Source organism: Protopterus annectens, chromosome 7.part0 (genome assembly GCF_019279795.1).
Source record: "Protopterus annectens isolate FY-2018-M chromosome 7.part0, PAN1.0, whole genome shotgun sequence".
In the NCBI taxonomy this organism is placed as follows: domain Eukaryota; kingdom Metazoa; phylum Chordata; order Ceratodontiformes; family Protopteridae; genus Protopterus; species Protopterus annectens.
Window position 1 is genome coordinate 1,794,002,567 of NC_056739.1, and position 16,226 is coordinate 1,794,018,792.

The 16,226-nt window shown below is 40.3% G+C and overlaps 1 protein-coding gene across 2 annotated transcripts in view; it reads right to left on the reverse strand.

The window, feature by feature from the left end:
* Positions 1-16,226, reverse strand: part of CFAP45 (cilia and flagella associated protein 45) — a 613,456-nt gene that overhangs the window by 438,932 nt on the left and 158,298 nt on the right. For both annotated transcript variants that reach the window (XM_044078323.1, XM_044078324.1), the window contains exon 3: positions 8,674-8,816. In XM_044078323.1, the coding sequence (XP_043934258.1) occupies positions 8,674-8,816 (143 nt within the window). The remainder of the gene's footprint in view (positions 1-8,673; positions 8,817-16,226) is intronic.

Here is a 16,226-nt window from a genome sequence, read left to right on the forward strand (position 1 = left end):
AGCAGTGACCATTCAAACATCAGCTGTTATGGTAAGTTTTACTTGCACAACTGTACAATGTTCATCATATTGATCACTGCTTCATTAGTCTTAGCTATATGGGTAGATTACCTTAGCTAACTACATCTGAGAAGTGGAAGGAGAACAGTCTGGAGAATGATCCTAGTAAAGCTTGATGTGGACCTACAGAAGGAATCAAGCATGCAGTGCTTTGTAACAGTATATACACAGGACCAAGTAGTAGCGTCTAAAATAATTCCAGATTCCAAACTATCCAAAATGTCATAGATGAAGTCAAGGCTCTGGTAGTGTGGGTCGTAACCCTGTCTGGAATAGTTTTGTTATAGTGAGTATAACCAAAGGTAATAACCTTAAACAGCCACTTGGAAATAGTCTGTTTTGACACAGGTTTGTCCCGTCTTACCTTCACAAGAAATGAATTCCAGGGTATAGATTACAAGAAAGAAAACAGGGAGATGGATAGTTTGGCTTAAAGTAAACTTGGATACCACTTTAGGCATAAAAGAAGGGTTAGTTCTTAAAGAAAACCTGCCCCTATAGAAAATGAAACAGGGCAGAGTCACCAGAATTTAGAACTCAGATAACCTTCTTGCAGAGGTCAGAGCAATCAGTAAAACTGTTTTCCATGTTAGGAACCTCGTGTCAGGCAAAAACACTGGTTCAAATGGACCAAGTAGCATCTCTAAAATAAAATTAAGATCCCAAGGAGGGGCCACCAGTATATTTGGAGGCCTTTTGTGCAAAACTCTTTTCAAAAATATTTTGATATGAGAGTGCATTGAAAGAAGAGGATCCTGGGCAGACATGCTGGAATAGCTGATAAATTAACCTTGATAGAGGAATAAGAAAGGCCATAGGATAGTAACTCTGGTTTTACAAGAGACCAACTAGCCCTGAACTGCATTTGCTAATGTATGGTTTTCTAGTACCAGGCTTTATTGCCTTCATTAGTGCCTGCTGTACGTCCTCAATAAACCTCAGTAAACAGGTGCTTAAAAGGCATCAACTACAAATCCTCCCATATTAAACTATCTTTTTCTAACCATGCTTTTCTTACTGTTCCTAACACTCTGAACCCCCATCTCCCTCCTACTACTCCTAATAACTTTATACCATGCCAGCTCCTATACCTCCAATCAGCTTCCACTCTCTACTCCTTACCATACTCGTACATAAAACCATCGCCTCCCTCACACAGATGATCATTTCTTTTCTATCTCCTCCTCTCTGTTTCAGCTCGACCCTCTGCACCTTTTTACTCCTAAAATTATTTCCACTACTGCTAAGACACTTACTCTTAAACAAATACTAGACCATCCAGAATACCCTAAATCCAAACTAAAATAACGTCCTTCAATAACCTCATCTTAGCTGGAGGCATTCACCCCAACCCCAGACCTAACCCACCCACAAATAACAATTACCCTCCCCTTCCTCTAACCTTTCATCCCCTACAATACTCTTACATTTTTCACACTCACTGCCGCAAGTCTCAACAACAAAGCACATCAGTTCCAAGCATAGCTAAGTCATAACCAACCTGATAATGTAGCCATCTCTGAAACTTGGCTCAAGCTCCACATCTCTGACTCTGAAATCCTACCCTTTGGATTTCATACTCTTAGATGTGACCATCCAAAGAAAAAAAGGCAGAGGTATTGCATTAATCTATTCTAATCTACTTACCTTAATTCCCCTACCAAACCCCATTCCGAAATTCGCCAATGCAGAACTAACAGTCGGTCTATTAAAAATGAATAATCACAAAAGCCTCTGTATCATCGCCCTTTATATCCCACCCGGAAATAACATCTCAACCCTTGAAGGCGTACTCCAATGGGCCTCAGCTGAAATTAACCTTGAAATTACAAACTAGGTGATGTAAACATCGACTGGAATAAAATCAACAGTCCCATACCCTCCCTGTCCATTAACCTCTTTAACTTTAATCAAGTAAGCCACTCCATCACCAGACCCAATAAAACAAATCCCCCAGGATCCACTCTTGACTGGATCTTAGTCACCCATCCAAATACAATTAACAACTTTGGCACCATCTCTGACTCTATTAGTGACCACCTCCCAGCTTTCATTTACCGTGCAACCACCTCCCATCCACACCAACATCAATATATCCAAACCTGCAACCTTAGTAAATTTGACTCCAAAACCTTCTCTATCTATCTCAAACAAATAAATTGGAACATTCTTAAAACCATTCCATTCGATAAAGCCATAGACCACTTTAATTCTACTTTCCTAGATGCACTAAATTTCCTAGCTCAACCAAGGAAATAAAGAATAAAAACTATAACTGCCCCTTGGCTAACCAAAAAACAAAGCAAATTATGCATCAAAGAGACAAATCCTGGAAGCTTTACCAGAAGAATAAACTTCCCACAACCCTTCTCCAATATACAAAGCTCCGTAACTTTGCAAAAAAACAAATCTTCAAAGACAAAAAAATCCTACTACACTAAACTCCAGTCCAAACATCCCCAAAACCCTAAGCTTTTTGGAACTCCATAATCTCACTCCTCAACCCAGGCTCCAAAAATAACCCCTGTCTGGACCCAAGTAAATCTGACCTCAAATTAGCCTCACTATTCAACTCTTTCTTTATAGAGTCAATATCCAACCTAACAAAAACTTTTCCCAACAACGACCCATCTCTCCTACATTCCACCTCATCTAAGTCCCCAAATAATTTCCCCCCTATGTTAGAGCTTAAACCTGTCTCCACTAACTACATAAAAAGACCTCTATCCAAACTTAAACCCTGCTCTAATGCACCTGACAACATCCCCTCTTTCTTTCTAAAGTCTGCTGCTGATGGTATAGCTCTCCCAATTAGTATCCTAATTAATAGATCCATAAGGGAATCCTATGCCCCTGAACTCTGGTGTTCCACCTTTATTCTTCCTCTACACAAGGGAGGCAAAAACACTAACATTTCAAACTTCCACCCTATAGCTCTTCTCTTTCCAATCTCCAAAATCCTAGAAAAATGCATCCACCTCCAACTTATGCCTTTTCTGACTAAAAAACAACTTATTTCCCCTACCCAACATGGCTTCTGACCAGAACATAGCACCATAACAGCTCTCCTCTCATTCTTAGAAACTGTCAATCAAGCCTGAGATTCTGGGAACTTGGTATCCACAGTGCTCCTAGATCTCTCTAAAGCATTTGATACTGTTTCCCATAAGCACCTTCTAAGTCATCTATCAAACCTAAATCTCTCCCAAAACACTCTTTCCTGGTTCTCAAGCTGTCACTTAAATCTCAGGCTGTGAAATAGAAAAAAGGCACCTCACCTTTCTTACCCACACCTACCGGAGTACCACAGGGGTCCATCCTTGGACCAATGCTGTTTAATATCTTTATCAATAACTTTCACTCTGCTATTCCTAATGCCAAAGTCATCCAATATGCAGATGACTTTACACTTGTCTGCTCTGCCTCTAACCTCTCTGAACTCCTATCTAAAACTCAGACTGCCTTCTCAACTACTGAGATCTGGATGTGCCAAAATCACCCTTTCTCTCAATGCTAACAAATCTAAAATACTACTATTCACACCCTCAAAATATTTCTCTTTTGATAAAAATTCCTTCGAAGTCCTTAGCCAAAGCAACTCTCTGATCGAAGTTGTTCCCTTTGCCAAACTACTCAGTGTAACTATAGACAAACACCTTAAGTTCGATATCCATATTCAGCAAAATATAAAGAAAACCCACCAAAACTAGGTATGCTATACAGGAACAACCACTTCCTGTCTACTTCTACCAGGCATACTCTGGCCTCCTCTTACCTCCTTCCCTCCCTTCTGTACGGTGCCCCACTACTAACTAACCTATCCTCTTCCATCACTTCCAAACTTGAAAGCTGTTATAACAACATTTCTAAATTTGCCACCAAAGCCAAACATTCCACTCATCACTGTGTTACCATCCAATCCATCAAATGGTTAGAATTCACAAATTAGCTGGACTTCCTCCAGCTCACTACAGCACATAGACTAATATTTAATCCAGCCAAATGCCCCACTCTAACTAACATCCTTCCCCCATACACCCCAAATAGAACTCTGAGATCTGAACACCAAAACTTAATTACTGTCCACAAACCTAAACGTCCTGCTGGACAACTTCTCCTCTCCTTCTCCTTAGGTAAGAAATGAAACTCTCTCCCTTCCACACTAAGGACAAGGTCAAACACAAACAACTTCAAAACTCAGCTTTACACCTACCTCTCCTCCAAATGGAAATGTAACTGCATTCTCCCTACCTAGAACTCTTTAACAAAAGCCCCTGGGAGGGTATCCTCCTGAGTTCCTAAGCACCTTATAGCTGGCTATAACTTTCTATAGCTAATTCCCATACAATTTCTCACACTCTGCAAATATTGTAAATAGCTTTTGACTTTTAACTTTGTGTGAATTTGTTAAAATGTATCTGCACAATATTTTTCCACTATGGGTAATATTGCTCACATTTTGTATTATTTGATATGTATTTGTACTTGTACTTTTATTGGACTGCTATCTTTACTGTAATCTGTTTCACAGAGCTTTTCTCCCCGGGCCTCCACTGAAAATGGGCTCTCTGGGCCCAGTGGACTTCCCCGGTAATCAAAGTGGAATTAATTAATTAATTAATTAATTAATTAATTAATTAATTAATTAATAATTAAGACCATATCATCCAGGCAGTCATATTAAGTTAAATTATGGGGTGTTAAATGATGCTGGGGTGTATCAAACATTCCTGTTCTTGTGTGAGTAGATCCAATCTGTAAGGAAGCTTGTGGTAATTGCCCCTGGCCATTTCCAAAGGAAGGGAGAACCACGGTTGCTTGGTGTTTGGTATAGTAGAAGGGAGTCACAACTCCTGGTGTTTGGTATAGTGGGAGGGAGTCACCACTCCTGGTGTTTGGTATAGTAGAAGGGGGTCACCACTCCTGGTGTTTGGTATAGTAGAAGGGAGTCACCACTCCTGGTGTTTGGTATAGTAGAAGGGAGTCACCACTCCTGGTGTTTGGTATAGTAGAAGGGAGTCACCACTCCTGGTGTTTGGTATAGTAGAAGGGAGTCACCACTCCTGGTGTTTGGTATAGTAGAAGGGAGTCACCACTCCTGGTGTTTGGTATAGTAGAAGGGAGTCACCACTCCTGGTATTTGGTATAGTAGAAGGGAGTCACCACTCCTGGTGTTTGGTATAGTAGAAGGGAGTCACCACTCTTGGTGTTTGGTATAGTAAAAGGGAGTCACCACTCCTGGTGTTTAGTATAGTAGAAGGGAGTCACCACTCCTGGTGTTTGGTGTAGTAGAAGGGAGTCACCACAATGATCTTGGGTGATTTGTCCTGAATGTTCAGACATAGCTTGATATTAGTGAAAAGGGTGGAAAGGTATACAGGAACAATCCTATCCAAGGAAAAGAAAAGGCATTTGTATTCCAGGCCTTCTTGCATGGAGTCCTGGAACAGAATCTTGCCAGGTGATTGTTCAGAAAGAAGCCAAAGAGGTCTACTTGAGGCACTACTCACAGTGGATCAAATCTTGGAGGACCCCCCCCCCCACCAATCTAGTTTCCATTTGTGAGGGTCTGCCCTGGTTCTGCTCAGCATGTATGCCACACAGCTTTGCTCTGACATAATGTAGGATGCCTGTAGAGTGAGATTGTGCTGTAAAGTTGTATCCCAAACTAACATGGCTAGTCTGCAAAGGGGTTATGACCTGGTTCCCATCTGCTTGTTGATGACCACACAACTGTGGTATTGTCTACAACAACTTTAATAGGTTCCAGGGACCAAAAATGATTAAGAGAGTTGAGTGCCTTGATCAAGGCAAGCATTTCTTTTACATTTATATGCTTGCATTTGTCCTTGGTGCCTCACACAGCTGCACTTTTATCCCTCCTGAAACTACTCTCCAAGCAAAGACTGAGGTATTTGTGGTGACTGACTGCTTGGGAGTAGGGAAGGAGAAGGGGAGAAGAGGTAAAAAGTTGGAAGTGACATCATTTTGAAATTAGGCACTATCACAAACAGGTTTAAGAAAGAAAGATTAGAAATGGTCTGCAAGAATTTCCTTTCTTTGCCACTAGGAACATCCTTGAATAAAAACCTTTCTCAACCTGGGAAGGAGGAACTGGTTCCATCACTCATGTGATGAAGAACTGGTGGAAACAAAGGAGTCTGATCTGGATGTTGAGGAATGACCCCCTGGAAAGGAGGAATTTGCTGCCACTGCCATCTGTAACCCAGTTGAATGATCTTCAGAACACATTTGTCTGCAACTATCTGTTGCCAAAGAGAAAAATGAAGAGTCAGACTTTCTGGAAGAAAACAAGGGGCCCCAACATCAACACAACATGCGGCTAACTCCCAGTCCTTGGTGGCTATAGCTGCTCCACCAGAGGGATCTGTGGTAAAAGATAAGTGCTCTGAGGTACAACAAATGGCCACAGCAGAGTCACTCACCTGCAGCTGAGGTCAATTGCTAGCCTGCTGTGGTGGCAAAGGTTATTCTTTTTGTGGCTGGATGAAGGACCAACTGTAGGAACAGTAGTTTGCTCCATGGTCAAGCAGAAAATGGTGCCTCTTTTCAGGGAGAGACAAGCAGCAAATGCCAGTAAAAACAATAAGTCTGTAAAAGTCACTTTTTCATGGAAAAAAACACAGTAAAAGATGCTTTAAAACACTTTGCCAGCACCAAAAAGTATAATAAACACAATTTAGTTACTTTACAGAACTTTTAATCTGACAGGAAAAAGGGCACTCCTATTTAAAAGTACAATCATGTCTTATGCCAATTGTTAAAACACAACATTTCTAGCCTTAAAAAACATTCCTGAATAGGAAAGTGATAAAACACAAAAAAATGTTTAGAAAATGGAAGTATTTTCCTCAAGGGTAACTTATCTGTCCAGCAAAAGAACAGCAGAAAGTCGACCAATGAGCCTTAAAAGCCTTCAAAGTACTCTTAGGCAGCAGAAAATTATGAAGGGTTTGGCACTCAAACTTGTCTTTAATTCAGCTCAGTTTGAGCTGCCTGACACTTTGGATGTGTGAAAGGTGTCCTGATGCTTTGGAAGTGGGCCAGCTGTTACATTCTTGGCAGGATATAACCCATATAGCTAAGGCTTTTGCAGCAGTGTTCAGTTTGACGCACATTTTTCAATTTGCATGTAACACATTTTTCTTTGATTAGGAGAATCAAAGAGGGACAGGCATTGACATGAGGTCATTTGTAAATTAAACAACATAAGGCAGTTTTGTGTGATAAAGATTACAGATTTTAGGAGGGTGGTACATTCATTTTTTAATTATCTCCTTTATCTACTTCAGCATTGTATGGGGAGTCACAGCCTGTGCTGGCAATTAATGACCATAACACAGAGAAACCATTCCTGGGCTGGATGCCTACTGCAGGATGCATATATGCTCATTCGTACTTACTCCTATGGGCAGTTCAGAAAAACATCACTTCTCCTACAGCATCTTTGAGATATGGAGGGAAGCAGACAGTAAGCCAATAGAAAAAAAATTCATAGACCCAGGGAGGGCATGCAGGTACTCAGGCCAAGAACTGAAGTGAATACACGCAGTAAAATAACATGTTAACTGTAGTACCTCCCTGCCATCCAAGGATGATACAGTGTGTTCAAAGATGTTCAGGCCTGACTATTAACCATATACTTAACTTAGCTCATTTTACACAAACTAAGCATGCTGTATTGTAAAGAAGCATCAGTCACTAAAGGGAGTCCATACTCAAGTATAGTGAGAACACCAACTTTCCTAACTACAACATGTCTCATGCAAGCACACACAATAGCTTGTAGCAAGCAGCCTGCTTAAAGAAGCATGAATTCTGTAAGTCTGTACTGAGCACAATAAGCAGAGCTCAAGTCCAAAACTATGACATTTAAACTGTACAACTGTTTGAGGTTGACACCTAGAGGTGATTAATAAACCACTGGTTACTGTAATAAAGCCTTTTTCTGGATCCAGAATAATAGTTATAATTTTCTTACAAATAGTGTTAAAATCTTGCATAGAGCAACGTGGACAAGGATAGTGGAAATTGGAACACTAATAATATGAAGAGATTGTTTAGAGACTCATAACTGAATCAAGAGCATGTGATCAAGCATGAATTAAAAACATCAAAATAGATAATGAAGATGGTAACTAATAGAGGAACAAGAAAAGAACCCTGTGGAGTATCCAAAGAGACAAAAACAGTGTGAGTGTTTGATTTTCTCTAACTTTAAAAGCTTGGTGATTAAGGTAACTACAAACCCATTGTATTACAAACTCATTCAGATCATGGTGCATTCATTTTCACAGACACTCTAACAGCTGAACAAAATCATATAGATCATACAAGGTAATAAAAACTGCCCCATTGAAATTGCCCCATATTCATGTTAGTTAATTTAACATTTGTAAGGGGAAACTGTGGCAGGAATGTATGGACCTTACAGAATATGAGCTAGCTTTGACTAGGACAGCTATAAAATACAGAAAACAGAATATAAAATATGAACTATAGAAAGACAGCTATTTACATCTTACATGCATATTACAGAAGCAAACTGCTTTTCACCCACTGTGTTAAAACATTGTCTGCTTTATTACTGACATGAGATTCCGTATTAGGTCCTTCATGATGATACGAATTGTCTCGGGTTTTTGGCCTTTCGCGGGAGCAGAATTAGTTTTCCTACGTCTTTCTTCTTCAGGTTCCATGTACAGCACTGCATTGTCCCGCTCATTATCGTGCTTCTAAAATAAAAACGAAAACAAAAAAATGAGGTTTAACATAAGATGTAAGCACAAGGCTTTGATTTGATGGACCTACCTTGGATTACAGGTAGATGAATGCAGTATTAGCCAGTTTTATATATGTAGCTTTCTGTGTGCAACATACATGAGAATATTACCCCACTGCGATGAGTGTCATTTAATTACATATAAAAAGTTGTTTTGTGGACAGGAAGTTTCATTAACTAGTTATGAAAGAGGACAAGACACTCAGCTATAATAAAAACATATCATGAAATACTTACAGACATTATTATCTTTGTACTTCCAGCATTATTCAGTCAGTGATCAAAAAAAGTTCAAAGGAACCACACATCATGAAATGAGTTCATCGTCAGTCATAAAACTGTCATGTCATTCTTTAGTGAGATACCAAAAACATAAAGTTAAACTAATCAATAACTTTCTAATTATTTTATTTTCAAAAACAATAACTAATCCGAAATCCATGTCATGCCCATGTTCTGTGTTTTTCTTATGTGCTTTTCCATTTAGATTCCAAATTTTACTGAACATTATGAAAATTCTCAACCCAATCACTCTATGATACTTGTAATCACCGAAATTTAAACATACGAGGTTTATCCTTCAGTCATCTGTTTGGCTCTCCCAGACTGCATTTGTCTACAGTAGCTCCAAGCAATCATTCAACCACTGTTTCCCAGGTTGTGCCCTGGAAACAGGCAGGGTTGTGCTTAACAGATTTACCTGGTTAATAGATGTATCTATTTATCTATAGACAGATACATAGGTATACACACACACACACACACACACACACATATATATAGATAGATATACAAACACAAACACATATGTATACAGATTATATATATATATATATATATATATATATACACACACACACACACACACACACACATACATATATGTGTATATATATATATATATATATATATATATAGAGAGAGAGAGAGAGACATACACACACACATATAGGCTTAAAAGCCTATTGTGGACAAATGCAGTCTAAAGGAATCAAACAGAGGATTCCAGGATGAAATCCGTGAGATAAATCAGTATAACTTCCTCACCTTAATGTTGGTGGCTTTAGCTGTTGCCTGGCCCTACTGTGAGTTTGTGGTGAACTCATTCCAGAGTGGAAACACTGGTCAAACAGCTCCTGTGTTATCTGATTGCCTCAAGGTGTGACTTTGGAAGGGTCTTTCATCTTGCTGGTATAAAATATTACCTTTGTGTGAATTTCCTTTATCTTGCTAGAGCTCCAGTGTGCTTGACAGTGTTTCTTAAACAATCTGGATTATAGTGCTGACATAAGTATATTTTTTGCACTTTAACTGTTCAGAGTTTCGTATCTGTACTGCACTGGTTTTATTTATTTGTCTATCAGTACTGTACTGTTTTTTTATTTATTTGCTTAACAGTACTGCAGTGGTTTTATTTATTTGCTTAACAGTACTGCACTGTTTTTACTTATGTGCGTAACAGTACTGCACTGTTTTTACTTATTTGCTTAACAGTATTGCACTGGTTTTATTTATTTGCTTATCATTACTGCACTAGTTTTATTTATTTGCTTATCAGTACTGTACTGTTTTTTATTTATTTGATTAACAGTACTGCACTGGTTTTATTTATTTGCTTGACTGAATTATTGACTCTTCTGTGTCTGCATTTATATATTTGCTGACCTCTGGTTGAATTTTTGTTTTTCTCCCACCCTGCCACCTAACTGTTGTTGTGTTCTTAAAGTTGGTGGCTTTTGCTGTTGCCCGTCCCTACTGTAAATTTGATCTGTGACACTCCTCCCAGTCCCATCGCATTAGCTCATTCTACCTAATACAGAGATCATTTGGCAAGGCCATACCCCTTAGTTCCTCAACCTTGAATTGTCTTCTTTTCCTCCTATCTCCCTTTCCATAACAAAAAAAAAACACTTTATTCAGCTGCTTTTACTGTATTTGTGTTTCCTCCTCTTATTCTATTACTTCATCTTGCTTTTTCTGCTACTTGCTGTGGCTTGTTCTCTAAAGTGTTCAATTGCATTTTTTTCTGTTGCATTTATTACTGCTTGTTTATAGCCTGTTTAAATTGTAAGTGTTATTCTAAGCCTCAGTTTTTGTTTAAACACCACGCACACCTACACAGAACACACCTACATATGCGGAGGTCCTCAACAGAAACATACCCAAACAAAGGAGACCTCAGAGTGAGAAGATATGATGGCCTGCATCACTTGAGCTTCAGGCTTCTAGCAAAGGCTCTTGCCTCCCCCATAGTGCCTTTATTAAGAAAAGTGGTGAGATTAAAACTACCAATATAAAAATTTCAACAAAACGCAAATTAAAAGTCATGCTGCTAAACCCTAGGAGTCTAAACATGAAACTGCACTCATTGCAAGCATTCTTAACCCTGAGAAATGCTGACATCTGCGCAGTCACAGAAACCTGGTTCAAAGCTGCAGAGAGCACCCCAGCCTTACCTGCTTACTCATCCTATCATACTTTCAGACTCCAAACTGTAGGTAGTAAAGCCAAAGGCGGAGGAGTATCAATATATATTAAAGACATACACACCTCCAGGCTGGTCAAACAATATGACACACAGGAGACGCTCTAGGTGCAGTTAACTATTGACAAGACCCCTAGTCAAATCATAGCTAGCTACAGGCCCCCAAATCTGACTCAAGATATCCAATCCGCCTATCTGGACCTCTTTGAATCTATCAAGATTCAACCCTTTACCCAGATCCTGGATGACTTTAACTACCCAAACATAGACTGGAAGAAATACTCATGCCAGAACACAAATGCCCAGAGATTCCTCAATTTTGTCAATGCAAATGCTTTGAAACAGCTAGTTGATACCCCCACAAGAGGTAGTAATATCTTGCACTTGGTAGTAACCAACATGAGTAACCACAGCAGCATCCCTGCAGTATCTTCCTCCCTGGTAATATCTGACTATAAAGCGGTCACTTTTGAAGTCACTATCTCCCCTGAACTCCCTCTAGCTAGGGTGAAACAAAAAAAACTTCTCAAAAGCTGATTATAGTTTCCTGAGGGATGGTATAAACAGCTTCACAGCCCCCTCTCCCTCTCTAGGAACTGGCACCAGTATCCAAAATAATACCAAAGCACTATATGAACACTTATAAAGATGCATGGAATCAGGAATACCTGACAGGACTAAATTATCCTCCACAAGGAAGAGTAAACCTATCTGCTGGATATCTGGAATAAATAAACTCTATAACAAAAGGAAAAAATTGCTGTCCAGGACCAAGAAGGAGCAGGTGCCCAATTGGAAGCAATTTCTGCTTAACCTGAAGAAGCAAATAAGAGCACTAGTGAAATCCTCCAAAGCAAACTTCGAGTCCAAATTGGCCACATCTAGTAGAGAGAGTCATAAGTCCTTCTGCACATATGTCGACAGTCTCAGAGGAAGCACCCAGATCTGTTCAGAACTGGTGGTCAAGGACACCATATATACAAATGCCATAGATATAGCAAACCTGCTGGCTGATAGATTCAGTGAAAATTTCACCCCTCTGTCCCCATCAGTAAATCAGGACATTCCCAATTCCTGCCCCCTTACCCTTATATCTAGGGAACAGGTCATCACTGCTCTCTCAAAGGCAAAAAATACAGCCTCTATGAGACCCGATAACATCCCAGGCTGCATGCTACATGAACTCAGGCAGGAACTTGCAGCACAATTAGGCACCCTATTCAACCAAAGCCTGAGTACTGGCTTTGTCCCAGTTGAGTGGAGGACAGCCACTGTCATCCCTTTGAACAAAGGTATAGTGTCCACCAAACCAGGAATTATAGACCCATCAGCCTAACTAGCCTGATCTGTAAGGCCATAGAATGGATTATCATGGACCTCATTAACAAGGACATTGGCAACCTCCAAACACTTGATCCCACACAGTTTGGCTTCATCAAGGGAAGGTCATGTCTGTTAAATTTGGTTGACTTCTTTGAGACAGTCACCAAAGACATGGATGAAGGGAAGATGGTGCACACCACCTACCTTGACTTGGCCAAAGCCTTCGAAACTATTCCCCGCTCTGGTATAATAGATAAACTCTCTCAACTAGGCATCAATCCATATGTTACCAGATGGATAACTAACTGGCCCACTGATAGAACCCACCTAGTCAAAATAGGGGAAGACACCTCAAGCAGTAGACCCATAATGAGCAGCATACACCAGGGTTCAGTCTTGCGGCCTCTGTTATTTGGGATATACTTTTTTGAGGTGCAGGCCAAAACCAGTGGGCTATGGTTGACCAAGTTTGCAGATGACTGGAAGCTGGGCACTGTCATCAATTCCCCTAGTGATGTGGACATCCTCCAAGAGGGTCTAACCCAAACAAATGACTGGTGCCAGATACATGGCCTCAAGCTGAATGCCAAAAAATGCATCATCATCCCCTTTGGGGAGAGTGATGTCCCCACATATTATCAAATTGATAACAATGTCCTAAGCATGCAATCAGCCATAAGAGATCTGGGCACCAAAAAGTCAAAAGTTTGATTAGGCGGGTTCTATCATTGAGCCAGTTTGCTACCCATCTGATAACATATGGATTGATACTTAGCTGAGAGAGTTTGTCTACTATGCCTGAGTGGGGAATAGTGTCAAAGGCCTTAGCCAGGTCAAGGTTGGTGGTGTGCACCATCTTCCCTTCGTCCATGGCTTTGGTGACTGTCTCAAAGAAGTCAACCAGATTTAACAGACATGACTTTCCCTTGACAAACCCAAACTGTGTGGGGTCGAGTGTTTGGAGGCTGCCAGTGCACATGTTAATAAGGTCCATGATAATCTGTTCCATGGCCTTGCAGATCAGGCTACTTAGGCTGATGGGCCTATAATTGACCAGATCAGTGGATGCTCCATTTTTCTACAAAGGGATGACAATGACTGTCCTCCACTCGGCTGGGACAAAGCCATTACTCAGACTTTGGTTGAATAGGATGTCTAATGGTGTTGCAAGTTCATGCCTGAGTTCATGTAGGATGCAGCCGGGGATGCTATTGGGTCACATGGAGGTTGTATTTTTTGTCATTGAGAGGGCAGTGATGACCTGTTCCCTAGAGATAAGGGGAGGGGGGGCAGGTACTGGGGATGTCATGATTTACTAATGGTGGGGACAGAGGGGTGAAGTTTTCACTGAATCTGTCAGCCAGTAGGTTGGCTATATCTACAGCATTTGTTTATGTGGTATCCTTGACCACCATTTCTTAACAGATCTGGGTGCTTCCTTTGAGACTGCATGAAGAAGGCCTTATGATTGTCTCTAGCAGATGTGGCCAATGTGGACTTGAAATTGACTTTAGAGGATTTCACTAGTGCTCTTATTTGCTTGTTCAGGCTAAGAAGAGATTGCTTCCAATTGGGCACCTGCTCCTTCTTAGTCCTGGACAGCAATTTTTTCTTTTTGTTATATAGTTTATTTATTGCAGATATCCACCATACAGGTTTACTCTTCTTTGCATAGGATGATTTCGTCCTGTCAGGTATTCCTGATTCCATGCATCTATACAAGTGCTCGTATAGTACTTTGGTGTAGATTTGGACATTGGTGCCAGTTCCAACAGAGTTAGAGGGGGCTGTGAAGCTGTTTATACCATCCCTCATGAGGTTAGTAAAAACAAAATGAACAGAAAAACCAATCAGTAAAAACAAAATGAAAATTCCAGCAAAGCTAAATCTTCCACTGAGTGACTTCTCAAACCTCTTGTATCAGAGGCACATGGGATATATGCAAATGAACCTTATGAACATCAGGTGTTTCAGCTAATTGGCGATTCTGAATGTCCATGACTTGTTTCATTGTTTTAATGGACAATTTCAGGCCAATAAAGCCAAACCTCACTAGCTGTGGATATTCATATTTCGGCCTTGTTATGATCTCATCAGCACAGCACAAGCAGAGTGTTTGACTAAGCATTAGAAACACAAGGCTGTTATACCCAGCTGATGTTCATTATCATTAGGGTCACTGCAAAAATATCCCAAACAACAAACTAAAACAATGAGTGAGAAGGTCACTGAAAAAGCAATCAGTAAAAACAAAATGAAAACTCCAGCAAAGCTAGAACTTCCACTGAGTGACCTCCCAAACCTCTTGTATCAGAGGCACATGGGATATATGCAAATGATCCTTATGAACATCAGGTGTTTCAGCTAATTTGCGATTCTGAATGCCCATGACTTGTTTTGTCATTTTAATGGATAATTTCAGGTCAATAAAGCCAAACCCCACTAGCCGTGGATATGCATATTTCGGCCTTGTCATGACCTCATCAGCACAGCACAAGCAGAGTGTTTGACTAAGCATTAGAAACACAGGGCTGTTATACCCAGCTGATGTCCATTATCATTAGGGTCACTGCAAAAATATCCCAAAAAACAAACTAAAACAATGAGTGAGAAGGTCACTGAAAAACCAATCAGTAAAAACAAAATGAAAACTCCAGCAAAGCTAGAACTTCCACTGAGTGACCTCCCAAATCTCTTGTATCAGAGGCACATGGGATATATGCAAATGACCCTTATGAACATCAGGCGTTTCAGCTAATTGGCAATTCTGAATGCCCACAGAAATTGTTTGTTTGACCCTAGCTAGTCAGGGGAAATGCTGACTTCAAAACTGACCGCATTATGGTCGGATCTTACCAAGGAAGATGATACCGTTAGGGTGCTGCAGTGGTAACTCATGTTTGTTAATACCAAGTCCAAGATATTATCACCTCTTGTGGGAGTATCGACTAGCTGCTCCAAGGCATTTGCATTGACAAAATCAAGGAATCTTTGGGCATTTGCATTCTGGCATGAGTAATTTTTCCAATCTATGATTGGGTAGTTAAAGTCGCCCAGGATCAGGGTAAAGGGTTGAATCATGATAGATTCAAAGCGGTCCAGATAGGTGGAGTGGGTATCCTGGGTCAAATTTGGGTCCTGTAGTTAGCTATGATTTGAATAAGGGGTCTTGTCAATAGTTAACTGCACCTGGAGTGTCTCCTGTGTGTCATACTGTTTGACCAGCCTGGAGGTGTGTGTCTTTAATACACATTGAAACTCCACCTCCTTTGGATTTGCTGCCCACAGTTTGGGGTTTGACTGTATGATTGGATGAGTAACCAGGTAAGGCTGGGATGCTTATCACAGCTTTGAACCAGGTTTCTGTGACTGCACAAATGTCAACATCTTCCAGGGTTAAGAATGCTTGCAATGAGTGCAGTTTCATGTTTAGACTCCTAGCATTTAGCAGCATGACCTTTAATTTGCGTTTTGTTGAAATTTTTATGTTGGTTTTATCGACCTCAGGACTTTTCCTAAAAAAGGCACTATGGAAGAGGCAAGGGGCTTTACCAG